This window comes from Streptopelia decaocto (genome assembly GCF_964273445.1).
Source record: "Streptopelia decaocto genome assembly, chromosome: 23".
NCBI lineage: Eukaryota > Metazoa > Chordata > Aves > Columbiformes > Columbidae > Streptopelia > Streptopelia decaocto.
The window spans coordinates 423,197-439,286 of NC_138678.1; the positions used below are offsets into that span (position 1 = coordinate 423,197).

The 16,090-nt window shown below is 51.1% G+C and overlaps 1 protein-coding gene across 5 annotated transcripts in view; it reads right to left on the minus strand.

Annotated features, from left to right (window-relative positions):
- Positions 1-16,090, minus strand: part of PHACTR4 (phosphatase and actin regulator 4) — a 70,004-nt gene that overhangs the window by 31,475 nt on the left and 22,439 nt on the right. For 3 of the 5 annotated variants that reach the window (XM_082071354.1, XM_082071356.1, XM_082071355.1), the window contains one exon: positions 14,580-14,626. In XM_082071354.1, coding sequence (XP_081927480.1) covers positions 14,580-14,595 — 16 coding nt within the window. In that variant the 5' untranslated portion in view covers positions 14,596-14,626. Of the gene's footprint in view, positions 1-12,890; positions 12,954-14,579; positions 14,627-16,090 lie in introns of all 5 variants that reach the window. The other 2 variants (XM_082071358.1, XM_082071357.1) reach the window with 2 other exon arrangements.

Here is a 16,090-nt window from a genome sequence, read left to right on the forward strand (position 1 = left end):
CTCGGCTTCTGGTCACGGCAAGCAGACACGGCTGGGAGAGCATCCTGGTTTTGTTAAAAACAAGTTTCTCTTTTAGTGAATTTTGCCTGTCAGCTAAAGCTTCATATTAACTGCATTTTCCTGGAGAACCAGACCCATGTTTTGGTAAACCTAGCAATGGAATGCAAACTTATTGATAGGCACGGATGAACATCTTGCGAGAGGGGCAACGAGAAACAAGTGACCAAGAGACTGACCAACTGTGTATAACATCCCATTCACGTGAATACTTCATAGAAAAGTGGGAGATCACCAGGATCTCGTTCCTTTTCCCTTTTCTCTGTGGTGACATTAGGAGAGGACCTTGCGAGTCGTCCCTGCGAACTGAGGCCAGTGACAGACTGAATCCAGCTCCAGTTGGCTGCAGAGTCCAGTCCAGGACTTCGGGTGCCGGCTCTGCAGTTGCTGAGACTTTCAAGATTGGTTTTGTATATTTTGTATTATTTTCTCTATTCTTATCAGTAGCATTAGTAAAACATTGTTAATTTTTCCAACTCTCTTCTCTCTGTCCTTCTTTCCCTCCCGATCGCCTGTGCTGAGTGGGAAGGGGGGAGAGGGAGGGGCAAAAAAGGGGGAAGTGGAGGGGGGAGAGGGGGTTAACAATACATCTGCCAGGGTTTTATTGTCACCCCGCAATCTAAACCCTCGACAGAGAAAAACCCGAATCCCTCGCTGCGGTTCAGAAATTAAACAGCAGACAGATTGGGCTTAAGGCACTGAAATTCAGCAAGAAAAGGACTTTTCGCACCCATGCAACTGAAAACTCTCATAAAATTTGAAATGGTAAGCCTCAACTTTAGATTCACACACAAACATCAGGTTTAAAAGCTTCCTTTCAAACATGCTGTGTTTTTACAAGCCATTTCTACCCGAGCGAATCTAACAGGTAATTACAGGTTTGACCTCCCTCAATTGCACAAATATGCCTTTTGAAACAATGCGGATAAATATTTGCCCAATACAAGAAGACAACTGGGAGAGGAGCCATTCCAGTTTATCAACTTTGTGATGCGTGTTGATACAAGCTTTATTCTCTATTTCAGGAACGAGATAACGCTTCCGAAGTTCATTTAGCCAAATATTTCTCATAGACCTGCCGTGGACCACCCTAAACAGCGACCGCGGGTCCCACCCAGCCAGGAGCCGCGAGCCGGCGCGTGAACCTCAACCCCGGCTCTCCAAACGTTGCTCAAGCACCAGCGAGGCGTGAGATGGAAACGTGGCGAGGGAAGATTAGTGCCAGCGCCATCACGGCGAGGCGTGGGGTTCGCGTTGTGAATCACCCCCTTCCTTACCCCTTCGGAACTGGCTCGTTGGGGAGGGAATGATGGAATTATGGAGGCCCAAAGGAGCTGAAAGCAAAATGTGAGGATCCTCCCGAAGCGGGTGGCAGAGAGAGCTCAGAACCAGCCCGCAACAAGGCGCGAAATGCGAGACGGACAGGGGCAAACTGGCAGCCCAAGAACGGGTCCCCAAAAGCCAAGCGCTGCTTACGCATCCCGTTGACTCACGCGAGCTGCAGGACAATGCCATGGCAATTGTTTACGGCGTCAAGGTCGTTTCATATAATTAAAGGAAATGTCAAGAGATGAGATAACACTAACAGTTCAGAAGGTAGAAGCCAATCCAACCTTGTGAGAAGCTGTTTCTCCCAGAGCTCCTCAGCCTCTTGCAGATGTCACCCTTCACATATCCCCAGAATCCTCACTTCACATAATCTCACCTCATCCTCTTGCTCCTGTGTTTGCAGAGCAGTGACCTTGTGTAGGACCAAGTAGCACCATACCAAACCAGCAACCAAAAACCCTTCCTGAGACTATCGAATAACGCTCCATCTACTCGCACGCGGGGCTGGAGACAGTCTGAGCTCTGCTGCCGAGGGGAAACGTGCTCCAACTGAAACAGGAGCGTTCCTGCCAGTGAGGGGTTTGCCCACCGCAGACCCTCAGACCGGGTTTGAACCAGCCAGCCCGAATGCCAACCGCTCCGCGAGGGCGAGCTGCTCAAGTATTTGCTTACTTCTCAGACAACACTTGAAGCGTAAGAGTTCTAGCACACGACTATTTCAAGTATGTAAGCGAACCAGCTTACAGCCAGCGCAGGAGGTTTGTGTGAGCAGCAGTCCCACCTTCGCTGGCAATGGGATAACCCCCAAGGCAGCGGGATTCACTGTGCAAACCTCGCACCTCCGTTAAACACCTCGAGATACGGGCTCGGATCAAAGAACCAAAGAGTCCAGCGCAGCCACCAAGATGCTGGAGGGAGTGGAGCATCTCCCGTGTGAGGAAAGGCTGAGGGAGCTGGGGCTCTGGAGCTGGACAAGAGGACACTGAGGGGGGACTCATTCCTGGGGATCAATATGGAAAGGGGGAGTGTCAGGAGGATGGAGCCAGGCTCTTCTGGTGACAACCAGTGACAGGACAAGGGGCAATGGGTGCAAACTGGAACACAGGAGGTTCCACTTGAATATGAGAAGCAACTTGTTGGGGGTGAGGGTGGCAGAGCCTGGCCCAGGCTGCCCAGGGGGTTGTGGAGTCTCCTTCTGTGCAGACATTCCAACCCGCCTGGACACCTTCCTGTGTAACCTCATCTGGGTGTTCCTGCTCCATGGGGGGATTGCACTGGATGAGCTTTCCAGGACCCTCCAATCCCTGACATTGTGGGATTCTGTGAATCCCCCAGCAGAGATGATCCACAGAGCTCCAGAGCATCCCGTGACTCCATGAGGTTACAACTCGCACTTCCCGGCGCTGCTGGTGGGGGAGAAAGACTTGACAGGCAAATATCAGAGCAAACTCCCCACCATGGCACCCAAAGAGCTCCCACCTCGAGATCAGCAGCACCAAAACTCAGTTTTTGCTCATTCTTCCTGCAAGCTGAAAACCAATCTCTAAGTGGTCCAAAGGAAGCCGTGGTGAAAAGCAGGTCCATGGGGATTAACCGGGCAGGGTCCCGGGCCTGTCCCACGCTGTCCAAAGCTGCAGACCACGGCTCCAGGGAACGTTCTCCGAGCAGCAGTTCCAGCGAGGATACATCAGAGCGAGCATTCCAACCGGTGTACAAGATTTAGGGTGTATAAACAGAAACGTTAAACCATTTCTCCATGCACTTTGGGTGTGAAATAGAAACTTTGCTCTTGTGCTGGATTCCCATCTAAACAACCTTGCAGAAGGCGCTGGCTCCCTCAATGCAAGAGCATCATCCCAGGGGCCTGAAATTACCCATCTAAACCCATTACCTTATCAACAGTGGGACGAGCTGGCCCCTGGGCACCTAAATTGAACCCAGCTGGTCCAAAATATCAAGTGGCCCCTTGGCTACCCCAGCCCATGTGCTCTCCCCGCAGCCCAGACACGAGGCAGCAGCAAATGCCATTCTCACCTTGGTCAAGGGAGCAGGAAAGAATCAAACGTCACCAAAAAATCCTGCAGTTCTTACCAAGAGTCAGATTAGCCTTAAAAATACCCCAAACAACCTACAAAAACAAAGCTTGGAAACGAAAGGCCGACTGGCCCTTTGATGGAACTTTCCCATATTTATGGAAATTTCTGGTTTGGCAAACAGATCTGCTCACTTAGTGGGTGTTGCAGAAATCACTGCTTTACTGATGCTGAAAGAAAGAGGCCTGTTTCATTGTTCATTGAGCCTCTGGCTGCAGAGTAGAGAAAAACGTTTTCCCTGACTTCAAAACTCCAGCTGTAATTCTCTCCAGGGTGTAGGTTTTACCTCTCGCACGACACGCAGCAACCTCATCTCTGTCTGTAACCACGGGACTGTAAATGGCTGCGTTTTGCCCCAATGCAACTGTCCTGGTTTTGTTAAAAACAAGTTTCTCTTTTGGTGAATTTGCCTGTCAGCTCAAGCTTCAGATCAGCTGCATTTTCCTGGAGAACCAGATCCATGTTTTGGTAACACAGCAATGGAATGTGAGGTTATTGATGAGCACGGATGGACATCTGGAGAGAGGGGCAACGAGAAACGGGGGACCAGAAACTGACCAACGGAGTGTAACATCCCATTCACCTGATACTGCACAGAAAAGTGGGAGATCACCAGGATCTCGTCCCTTTTCCCTGTGGTGACATTAGGAGAGGACCTTGCGAGTCGTCCCTGCGAACCGAGGCCAGTGACAGACTGAATCCAGCTCCGGTTGGCTGCAGAGTCCAGTCCAGGACTTCGGGTGCCGGCTCTGCAGTTGCCGGGACTTTCAAGATTGGTTTTGTATATTTTGTATTATTTTCTCTATTTTTATCAGTAGCATTAGTAAAACATTTTTAATTTTCTCAACTCCCTTCTCTCTGTCCTTCTTTCCCTCCCGATGGCCTGTGCTGAGTGGGAAGGGGGAGAGGGGGTTAACAATACATCTGCCACGGTTTATTGTCACCCTGCAATCTAAACCCTCGACAGCAACCAGGACATGAGCTGACCCGGCAGTGACGACGCTGCCGTTCTGGCTCCTGACAAACCCTGCGCCAAAGCCGTGGAACCTGGAGCTCTGTGAGTCCGATGGAAAAGTGACCCTGTCTACAGTGAACGAGCAGCCGAACGCACGTCAGGGCTTTTCTCTCTCCTCCCTACATGATCATCTCGCTTCTCGTGTTCTTGGTCACTTCTTGTGTTTTCCTGACATTGGTTACCTTGCAATTTGTCAGACTGATTAATAATAAAATCAAGATAATCCTTTAAAAAACCCCACTAGTTACATTTGTTTAGGACAACTGCAACAGGCGATCGACACATAAAAATGAGCCTTTCAAACCAGGCCTGATTACACTCCGCAAACGCGATGGGAACAATCTCCGGTACAGGAACTCGAGGCCAGGAAGGGTGACGAAGGGAAGTCTCCTTTGTCCTTGTTCTTCAGTTCTTTTCCTAGACGTTTATTTCGGGATCCTGGAGTGAACGGCTTCATAAGGCAACAGGGTGCTCATTATCAAACCCATTAGAACAAAAAATCCAGCACCGCTAGAAAATAGTGCCCCAGATACCACCTCCCAAAATTAACTCTAGGAACACTGGTCAATACTTTATCCTGAACAGGAAAATAAGAAAAAGCCTGGAACTGATAGGGAGGGTGGAGGGTGCCAGACTGACTAGTATAATCCCATTACAGAGTTATCCAGAACAAGCAGTTTGCTCAAAATTTGAGAGATAACAGGATTAACTTCATGTTCAACATCATTTCAGCCTAATACCTGCAGAATCACCCCTCAGGCTCTAATGTCACTGATTCAACAGGGGATTCCCATCAACCCCCCACCACCCCCAGCTTTGAAAGCCTGTTCATTAGCGTCAGCATCTTAAGTTAATTACTTTGAGAGATTTTCCTTTCCTCCCCAAAGCAAAATGTAACTTAACCCCTGCAACACACAACCCTTGAGCAGCACAAGCTGCCGCCTTCCCCCAGGAAGGGACCAGGTTTACTTTGCTTATCACCACTAATGTCTCCAAGATTTAATGTCAAGATCAAAGGGCTGGGCAGGGGGAAAGCGGCAGTTTATTCACCATTTTGGTTGAATTTCAACAAACAGCATCGCAGAGGCTGGTTACAGTCCCCTCAATGATGAAGGGTCAGCCTTGAGTCTGCCCAACCAGCCTCCCTGAGATGGGAGAGGGTGTTGAGACCTTTGAGAGCAGATGGGCCCAGCGAGGATCACCCCAGGTCTCCAGGAGCGATTCTCCTTGCCAGCCCATGACTCACCGCTCGCCTTGGACACCAGTCCCTTTTGCAGCCCTGCTGGGGAAGGAAAGGGAAAACATACAAAGCAAACAGCACACGGAGCCTGCGGGAGAGAGCTGGGGAGAACCACAGGAACCGGGCCGGGTTTTTCTATGGGATTTTTATATGGAGCACAGCGAGTTATTAAATTCCACCTTTTCAAGTGCAAGGGGTGGCTTTTGTTCGGGTGCACTACAGCCGCTGGGCCACCCTGATTATTTGGCCCCTAATCTGATGCAATTGCAGCACAACAGCAGGGGTTGCGGGCACACAATAGAATCACAGAATCATTTTGGTTGGAAAAGACCTTTAATATAATCCAGTCCAACCGTCCCCCACCCCTGTCCCTGCCCCATGTCCTGAGAACCTCATGTCCGTCTGTCCAACCCTCCAGGGGTGGTGACTCCAGCACTGCCCTGGGCAGCCTGTTCCAATGCCCCACAGCCCTTTGGGGAAGAAATTGTTCCTAAATCCAACCTCAACCTCCCCTGGCGCAACTTGAGGCCGTTTCCTCTGCTCCTGGCGCTTGTTCTGGGGAGCAGAGCCCGACCCCCCTGGCTCCAAGCTCCTTTCAGGCAGTTCAGAGCTCAGAAGGTCTCCCCTCAGCTCCTGTTCTCCAGCTGAACCCCCAGGTCCCTCAGTCTCCATCAACCTTGTGCTCCAGCCCCTCACCAGCTCCGTTCCCTTCTCTCCACTCGCTCCAGCACCTCCAGGGTTTCTCGGAGTGAGGGGCCCAGAACTCGGGGTTCGGTCCCCCCGGTGCCCAGCGCAGGGTCGCTCCAGCTCAGGGTCCCCCCCGTTCCCGCCGTGTCCCGGTCCCGCCACCCGCCCGCCCCCTGGCGGCCGCAGCGCAGCACCGCGCCCGTTCGCGCATCCCGGGGGGTTTGCGGGGCCCCGGCCAAAACCGCCCAACGCGCCGCACCCAGGGGGCTCAGCCCCGGTCCCGGGAGGGGAACTCACAGCTCTCAGCACCATTCCGGCCTCTTTCCGTGACTTCAGCGCAATCTGCTTCTATTTCCACCTCTAGATTTCCCTGTCGACCCGCGGGGCCGGGAGCAGCGATGCCCGCACCCCCATACATATGTACAGGGGACTGCAGGCTGAAATGGGAAATACTGACAAAAGGAGCGAGCCGCTGTGAGGAAATCATCCAGCTGCTTTACACCAACATCCAGCTTTACCTCACACCCTTCAACAAGCTCAGCAGGCACCAGCATCCTCTGCGGTCCCAAATCTGCAAAGCTCAGCTCAGAGATAAATCAGCCCGAGTACCAACACAGGCTAAATGCACCTACAAGTGGAATTTAGTAACGCCTATAAATATTATTTCTCATGTACAAGGGAATATAAATTTATCACAACCCAGCTAGTAAGCCCTTCCGAAATCCTAAAATCTGTGCTTCACGAAGCCAGACAAAGCCAGGCTGGGCCGAAGAGCAACATTCTGACCACGCCGTGGTTATCGCTCGCCCCATCACAGCCTGTAGAAAAAGCCACCCCAGTCCTCGGGGTTCTTGTTGCGCTCAAGTGTTTTAGGGGACAAAAGACACCTTAAGAAATGAGAGCCAGGCTCCTTTTCACGCCAAATGAGAAAGAAACAGCTCAAACGGTGACGTGGGCAGCGACAAGGTGTTCAGGCGGCTTTGTTCAGGCAGCGGCTCGGGTAACACGGTTTACAGCTCACCGGGGCAGCGACGGGAACGGGAACATTCAGTATTTGGTTTTTAAAAGGCCATTCAGCCCGGACACATTGTTGCTGTGTGAACCAAGGAAAGCAGTAATAACAGCAAAAAAAATCACTTCATTTCTATTAAACCCACGTACCTCTGGTTTCAGGCTGGTTCCTCTTCTACCCGCAGCCCCAGTAAAATCAGCTGCTAAAATCCTTTGATGGAATAAATAAATGGTGTCCTGTCCTGTATCCAAACTGGCGTGGTCAGCAGGACAGGGGCAGTGATCCTTCCCCTGTGCTCTGCATTGGGGAGGCCACACCTGGAGTATTGTGTTCAGTTCTGGGCCCCTCAGCTCAGGAAAGAGATTGAAGTGCTGGAGCGGGTCCAGAGAAGAGCAACAAGACTGGGGAAGGGACTTGAGCACAAGCCCTATGGGGAGAGGCTGAGGGAGCTGGGCTTGTTCAGTTTGGAGAAGAGGAGGCTCAGAGCTGAGCTCAGCACTCTCTAGAACTACCTGAAGGGCAGTTCTAGCCAGGTGGGGATTGGGCTCTTCTCCCAGGCATCAGCAATAGGACAAGGGGGCACGGGCTTCAACTCTGCCAGGGGAAATTGAGGCTGGAGATGAGAAAGCAATTCTGTGCAGAGAGAGTGGTCAGGATTGGAATGGCTGCCCAGGGAGGTGCTGGACTCACCGGCCCTGGAGGGTTTTAAACTGAGATTGGACATGGCACTGAGTGCCATGATCTAGTGAACGGACTGGAGTTGGACCAAGGGTTGGACTGGATGATCTCTGAGGGCTTTTCCAACCCAGTCCATTCTGTGATTCTGTGAATTTACAGGCATTCCAGAGAACAAGGGGAATTTAATGTCCAACAAGTTGAATATGAAAAGGAGAAACTCCGGAAATCTGACCCTTCTGGTCCATGTCCTACTTACTGCACCACAATAACTCCGGCCTGAACTATCCGCAGGATTGATTACGTGTCCTACGAGGTCTTATCTCTTAGCACAAGGAATAAGAGTATTCAGCTCAATCACAAAGCACTTTGGCAGACAGGACATTTCCCACCCACCATCAGCCTTTGCCCCTGTCTCGCTCGGGCCGGCCCGGGGACCCAAACATCGCATTCCCAGCACACCCCAGCTTAGCCGCGAAACCACACAACCAGCAAAACTCCCCTCCGGGCAGAGCTATAGAGAGAAACGGCACGGCCGTTCGCTACAAAACAGCCTGAAAAGTCGCTGGAAATGGGGCGCTGCAGAATCACGAGGTCTCTGGCAGGTCGGCAAATAAACCTCTGTAAAGCCCTTGGCTTGTAGGCCAGGGGGAAAGGCGGCAGGAGTTCAGACACCTGCGCAAATCACGGAGGGCTTGTTGTTAGTGGAATTATTGGGTATTTATTTCCAGAAATGCCACACCAACTAGGATCCGGGCAGCAGATCCAAATAACTCGAAAATAGAGCAGGCAGGACCCCCTTGCTGCCCGAGCACCCCGGCAGCACGTTAATGACACTGAGAACAACGCCCATCGCAAATTTAAGAACAAAAGGCTGTCAGAATAATGTCCCCAAGTGTTTTGCCAGCTTGGCAAGCGCACTTGACTTATTTACAATAATGCTTTCAGGCAGGTGAGCAAGTGTTCTGTACTGCACCTCGTTTACAAGTCAAATGGTCTCCATCGGAACTGGGATCAGTTCAACCCTCCGGTAAATCCAACTAAGGAACAGCAGAATTTTGCCTTTCTGCGTGCTTGCAAATTAGCATCCTTCAGCTGTAATTAAATGCTTAATCCCAGGCACTTTGACCCCTTTGGCTCTCTCTTGTATGGCACAAAGCAGTCACATTGCTATACACCTCATAGACAGGATCTCAGAAGGGAATTCTTCTGTGTCTTCCCGGAAGAAAAACCTCTTCTTTTGTTCCAGAACAGACGTTATAAAGAGATTTCCAGTGGCTCGCTCACATCAGCTGTTTTCTCTGGCAGAATCCAGGGCTCTGTGACAGCGAACACTCAGCACCGCAATGCTCTGTGTTCCACCCTGCGGATCCACCCAGAAAACACCCAAATCCAGCAGCCCGGCTTAAACTGCGAACCACCATCCTCAAAACACTCCAGCTCAACATCAAGGTGCATGTTTGACGAGTTTGCCCTAAATGATGCTGAACGGTTCATTAATACCCCGTCCAGCAGCCTCCAAGCAGCTGATTTCAGCTGAAACTGAGGCACCTGTCCTGGTTTTGTTAAAAACAAGTTTCTCTTTTGGTGAATTTGCCTGTCAGCTCAAGCTTCATATCAGCTGCATCTTCCTGGAGAACCAGATCCATGTTCTGGTAACACAGCAATGGAATGTGAGGTTATTGATGAGCACGGATGGACATCTGGAGAGAGGGGCAACGAGAAACAGGGGACCAGAAACTGACCAACGGAGTGTAACATCCCATTCACCTGATACTGCATAGAAAAGTGGGAGATCACCAGGATCTCGTCCCTTTTCCCTATGGCGACATTAGGAGAGGACCTTGCGAGTCGTCCCTGCGAACCGAGGCCAGTGACAGACTGAATCCAGCTCCGGTTGGCTGCAGAGTCCAGTCCAGGACTTCGGGTGCCGGCTCTGCAGTTGCCGGGACTTTCAAGATTTTGTATATTTTGTATTATTTTCTCTATTTTTATCAGTAGCATTAGTAAAACATTTTTAATTTTCCAACTCTCTGTCCTTCTTTCCCTCCCGATGGCCTGTGCTGAGTGGGAAGGGGGAGAGGGGGTTAATAATACATCTGCCAGGGTTTATTGTCACCCCGCAATCAAACCTCAGCAGTCACCGACAGGGGATTCCAGCGGCAGCAAGCTGAAGAACCCCCAATGGGGCTGCTGGGCTTTCGGCAAAGCTCTTCAGCAAGCAGCTCCGCTCCAGAGGCACGAGGTGGGAACTCACCATCTCTCTCCTCAGGTTCAATCTAACAACCTACAAGCAAAACATTTTACATCCTTCCACTGCAGCTTTCACTGCTGCTAAACACAAAAGGCTTCATAAACAACGGAACAGCGAGAAGAAAGTCACTTGGCAGACACTTTTGAAGCAGAAAACTGGCTTTCCTGAGCAGGTCTTGTTTTCTCCTAACAAGCTTTGCGCATCTGTAGTTTTCTGTTCTCTTCTACTTGTACATCTGTTTTGTGTAGACGGGTTTCTTCGTGACGTGGTTCAGAGGTTGACTTGGCAGTCAACTCGATCTTACAGCTCTTTTCCCACTAAAATGATGGGATGACTCTCTGATTCTACACGGTGCCTGCCTGGGGGAGATGCTGAGCATGGTGGGCTTGGCAAAGAGCATAAGAGGGACCCACACACATTCCACGCAGTAGCCATATGAAAACCAAGTTATTTTCAGATCCCACGGCAGCAGATTGATGGAAACCGGTGATTAAAGCACCTTCGGGACAAGTCACAGTCGTCGCAGCTTTACCATTGTGTCCATCTCCCTCTGAGCATCACTCTTCCAAAAGGCAGCGACGCCAGAAGCTGATCGGACAACCCAGCCCTGGAAGAGCTTGGTGATGTCTTCTTGATCTCAGAATCCCTTTCAGACAGCAGGGCTGTGAGGATGTGGGCAGCGAGGGGCGTAAACGACAATATATTGCCTCTGCAGACACGCTTTGACCCAGAAGTGATCTAAAACACCCATTACCCATGCACACACGATGATCATCCACTCATTTCCACATCGGTTTTGAAGCTCTGAGCACCTGAGGGTATTGCTCTCATTTCCAGGGACACAGATGGGAATGGGGCCACCGGCCACGCGTCCTGACCGGGACAGGCAGCAGAGCTGGCGGCAGAAGGAGCAAGTCCTCACCTTTTAGCCATTTCCCCTACTCAGACTATAGTTGGAGTCTCAGTCTCCAAAAGCAGCAGATTCATATCACGCCGATTTCCTCACGAGGCAAGTGGCCCAGAAGTCAGCAGAGATGCTAAAACCAATGACTTCTTTGTTTGCACAAAGGTGAAGGAATCAAAGAGTATTTCCTATTTTGAGCAGGAAAAGAATTGGAAAAAATGTAGCACAGCAGGAGATACAGGGGATGAAAGTCAAAGGGGAAGAGAGTCAGCTTCGAATTAAGAAATAACCGCAGAAGATAAACTTAGCACCGATAAACTTAGTAATTCAAGTGCTATTCTAAAACACCCCAGCTCTGTGCATGCAAAAGCTACACCAGTAATATCCCAAAACGCATCGCAGTGCCCCACAGAGCCTGAGACCTTTCGGGGAAACTACCCAAAGGTTCATATCCCAATACCTGCAGAGGGTTGGGTTTAGTTTTGAAGATCTCACAGCCTTACTGTCAGACGAAATGCCACATAAGACAATCCTGTGGCTAAGAAAAGGGTCCAAACTAGCTCAATATCATACTAAGACGTGTGAGCGCTCTTTGGGAGGGGTCTGGGCAGCGGGTGGGACAGCGGAAACAACCTCCAAAAACAGAGCGTGATCTTCAGCCGCACGGCAGGAACCACCTGAAGAGGGGAAAGGTGTCGCAGCGACACTTCAACACGTCACCCGTGTAGGTGGGACCCTGGACAAACTTGTGTATATTTAGATTCCATGTATTGCTCTCACTAAGCTCCGTCCTCCCGCTGACGACCCGGGTCTGCACAACCTCGCACCGAGGGACAATCCATCGCCACCACCCCCAGCTCCCGCGGGACCCGCGGGTCCCAGCGCTTCCAAACGTGCTCCATGTCCAGCAGGTCTCACAGCACGAGCCGGGAGCTTGGGCTGATGACCCACACGAGCTGCTGCGACCCGAGCAGTCTGCGCATTCACTAGGTCAATGCCAGTCAAGCAGGCACGGCCTAGAGCAGAGTAACTTGGTTTTGCTTAAGTCCAGCATTAGGGTGAAAAACGAAGCCAACTGATGCTGCCCTACCTATGACATACAGACATCCGAATTACCGCGGAGAGACGACACGTGATAAATTATTGCAAGAAGTTTCTCTATATTCTTCTCCATACAACCCAGCGTAGGATAGAGAACAAGTTTTAAGTTGCATACCTGTTTTAAACTAACCGTGTAGAGACAAGCTCTGAAACTTCGCTGCAGCTGCCTGGAGACGGTGCTCCCACCGCTCCTCAGGGATGAGCGTGAATTAAAATCTGAAGACACCAGCAAATTTCTCTTTTAATTAGCCAGGGCAGGCAGCCAAGGAGGGCTCCCCACCCCATGGCCAGCGAGGCCTGACAGCGAAAGGATTGATGCTTCACGGTGCGGTCCCAGCGGCCACCCGAAGCACAGCGACCGCGACCACGCGCCAATGCGGTTAAAACAAAAGCCAGCCATGCAGCGTTGTGAATGCAGTTAATACACAACCAGTTAAGGACAGCGGTACGGCAAAGAGCACCAGGCTTTGGGGAACAAAGGGCATTGAGCTCAGCTCCGCTCCTGCCCGCAGCTCCGCCTTACCTCGTCTCCAGCCCGGAACAACCCCGCGGTCCTGAGCTTAGCAGCGCCTGGAGAATGAGCGTCCTTAAAAGCAAAGTCATTTTAAGGAAATCATAATAAAAGACCCATCTGCTTATTGTGTCTTTCATACGGGGCTCTGAGCTCCCAGCACAAATAAGGCAACAGGTAAAGCTTCACAACCAGCTGTGTGGGGTGTCTGTGCGTGCAAAGATCAAGTACAGAGCCTAAGCTTGCACAGCTGTATTTGCTCAGAGGGAAAGGGGAGGTAATTTTCCTTAAATCGGCAAAATGCAAGCAGAACATACGGCCTTTCACATCCCAGGCCACCAGCGCTGCCCAAATGAGGAGTCAAAGCTCTCGGGAACCTCAACAGGCTCCGAGCCCACAGACCTACCCGCAAAACTGAGCTCAGCTGCACGAAAAAGGGACAAAAAGCCTCGCGGTACGAACGCAGCTGGCAGGGCCGGCAGAGGCCGAGTCCTGGCGAACAGGCAGAGCCCAGCGCTGCTCGAAGCCGTCCCATGAGTGTAGGCTGGAGGGATGAAAAGCTCGTCCTGCTGCTGTCTGGGCCTTGTCCTGGAGCCGTCAGCTCCACGCTGCACCACGGCTGCTCGCTTCACCGCCCTCCCCTCCCAAAGCCAGCATTTGGGATTAGTTTGCCACGAGCAACCACCACAAATTAACCGTGCACCTTACAGGGCAACAATTAGAGGGCACCGCGGCAATTCTCGCCGCCAGGATTATCGGCGTGACGTGGTTTTGTGCATCTACACTTGGCTCGTAGCTGTTCCAGCTGGGCCACCGGCTTCCAAGAGCCCGGCTTTGCAAAGCCGGCCTTCAGCAGACAAGCCTGGGCCATGGGCCACGCCAAGCACACCACGCTGCTGCCAAATACGGCCATTCTCCAGTTTTAAGGCTGGCATCACCTGGCTGCATAGGAATAATCTAGAAATAACATTCATGGGCACAGAGCTGCACTTCATTGCAAGTTAAAAGTCGCCAACTGCAACATCGTGGTCCTCGACATGAGGTCAATATGCTCCATGGAGACTCATTGAAATGAGAGGGGAAAAATGGCTCTTCAGCTGCTTTCTTCCACAGCCATCTTAGGCAAACAGATGGAGAAAAACATTCAAGGCAATCTCTGCATCAAAAATCTCCCAGTTTTAGTTACAACCATATCCTAACCACAATAAGCTTGCTTGCCTCAGGGCAAGCAGCACACGGTGCCTAAAGCAAGAGCTTTAAAGCCAAATTTTGTTTAATTAAACAAATAATCCTACATCTTCTGTAAGACAGAGCAGCCTCGAGAAATAAATACAGAAAGATGTCAGGAGCTACCGTGAGCTGATCCTTCTTTGCAGCCTTGCTCAAGTCACGCACCAGCTCAACTCCTACCCAGCAGAAAAGGGATTTTATCTGGTTTCAAGAGCTTGGGATATCCAGTAGACTCGTATTCCCAGACTGCACACTTCAAAAAAGATCTCCCAGAGGTCCAACACGGCTTTAATCGGATCTGGTCCACACCAGTAGTGCAGTCCCATTGCAACCAATGCACCTGCCCAACCAGCTCATTTTCTAACCGGTTACATCGAAGACACAAAGTTCAAGGTAATAAGGTTGTTTATAAAGGTTAATCGAGGAGGAAATCACCAGTCCACAATGTAAGGTATCTAGGAGCGTACTCACCGGTGTTCTCTTCCATTCCTCTTGCACACAAGCTTTCCGAGCAATTCCTACAAAAAAAAGGAAACAAAATTGACACATGAAATTCCAAGTGTGAGCAAAACCCGGCTTTAGTTTCACTTCTGTACCAGCTCCGCTCAGTCTACACAGAACCAGGAGGGACCTAGAGCAGAAATCCTGCCCCAGCAAACCGGGAATGTGCGGCATCTTCACTCCTCTCTGGAGACACCCCGGCCTAGAATCACCCACAAGAAAAGGGAAACAAAATTGAGGTGTAATAGTGTTTGTTCCCTGGGAAAACATCCCCCATCTGCCTCTTCAAGAGGACATGTAAAAGGGAACAGCTAATGCTTATCTAGCAAAGGCAGAACAGCACGTGCTCAGGAAGCATTTTAGATGTCACACGACACTGAGACAGTTCTGAACGTACTGGGGAAAAACAGACAAAAGGAGGAATTAGGATTTTAGCAGCAAAGCGGCTTTTCTCTGGAGAAACTTCTGAAATGAGCTGCAAGAGGAACTAAGTTTGGGGAAATCAGGAGATGTCTCGATTCTGATATATAACGTAGCACGGTAAAAATACACACGGCATTTTAGAAACAGACAGAGGTTGCAGTTCAAACTAAGACATCCACGATAGGAAACGTCAACGGGCCTCCTCTTCTCCAGACTGAACCAGCCCAGCTCCCTCAGCCTCTCCCCATAGGGCTTGTGTTCCAGTCCCTTCCCCAGTCTTGTTGCTCTTCTCTGGACCCTCCAGCACTTCAATCTCTTTCCTGAGCTGAGGGCCCAGAACTGAACACAATACTCCAGGTGTGGCCTCCCCAATGCAGAGCACAGGGGAAGGGTCACTGCCCTTGTCCTGCTGACCACGCTGGTTTGGATCCAGGACAGGACACCATTGGCCTTCTTGCCCACCTGGGCACACTGGTGGCTCCTGTTGAGCTTCCTGTCCATTAGTCCCCCTGGGTCCCTTTCTGCCTGACTGCTCTCCAGCCACTCTGTGCCCAGCCTGGAGCGCTGCAGGGGGTTGTTGTGACCAAAGTGCAGCACCCGGCACTTGGCCTTATTGAACTTCATCCCATTGGAATCGGCCCATTTTTCCAGTCTGTCCAGATCCCTCTGCAGAGCCCTCCTGCCTTCCAGCAGGTCGGCACTCCCTCCCAACTTGGTGTCATCAGCAAATTTGCTGATGATGGTCTCAATCCCCTCATCTAAATCGTCAATAAAGATGTTGAACAGGACTGGACCCAACACTGACCCCTGGGGACACCACTAGTGACCGGCCGCCAGCCGGATGCGGCCCCATTCACCAGCACTCTCTGGGCCCGGCCCTCCAGCCAGTTCTTAACCCAGCGTAGAGTGCACTTGTCCAAGCCACGGGTTTCCAGCTTTTGCTCGAGTATATTATGGGAGACAGTGTCCAAGGCCTTGCTGAAGTCCAGATAGACCACATCCATGGCTTTCCCCTCATCCACCGGCGCTGAACCCGGCCCAAAGAGCCAGCGCCAGCA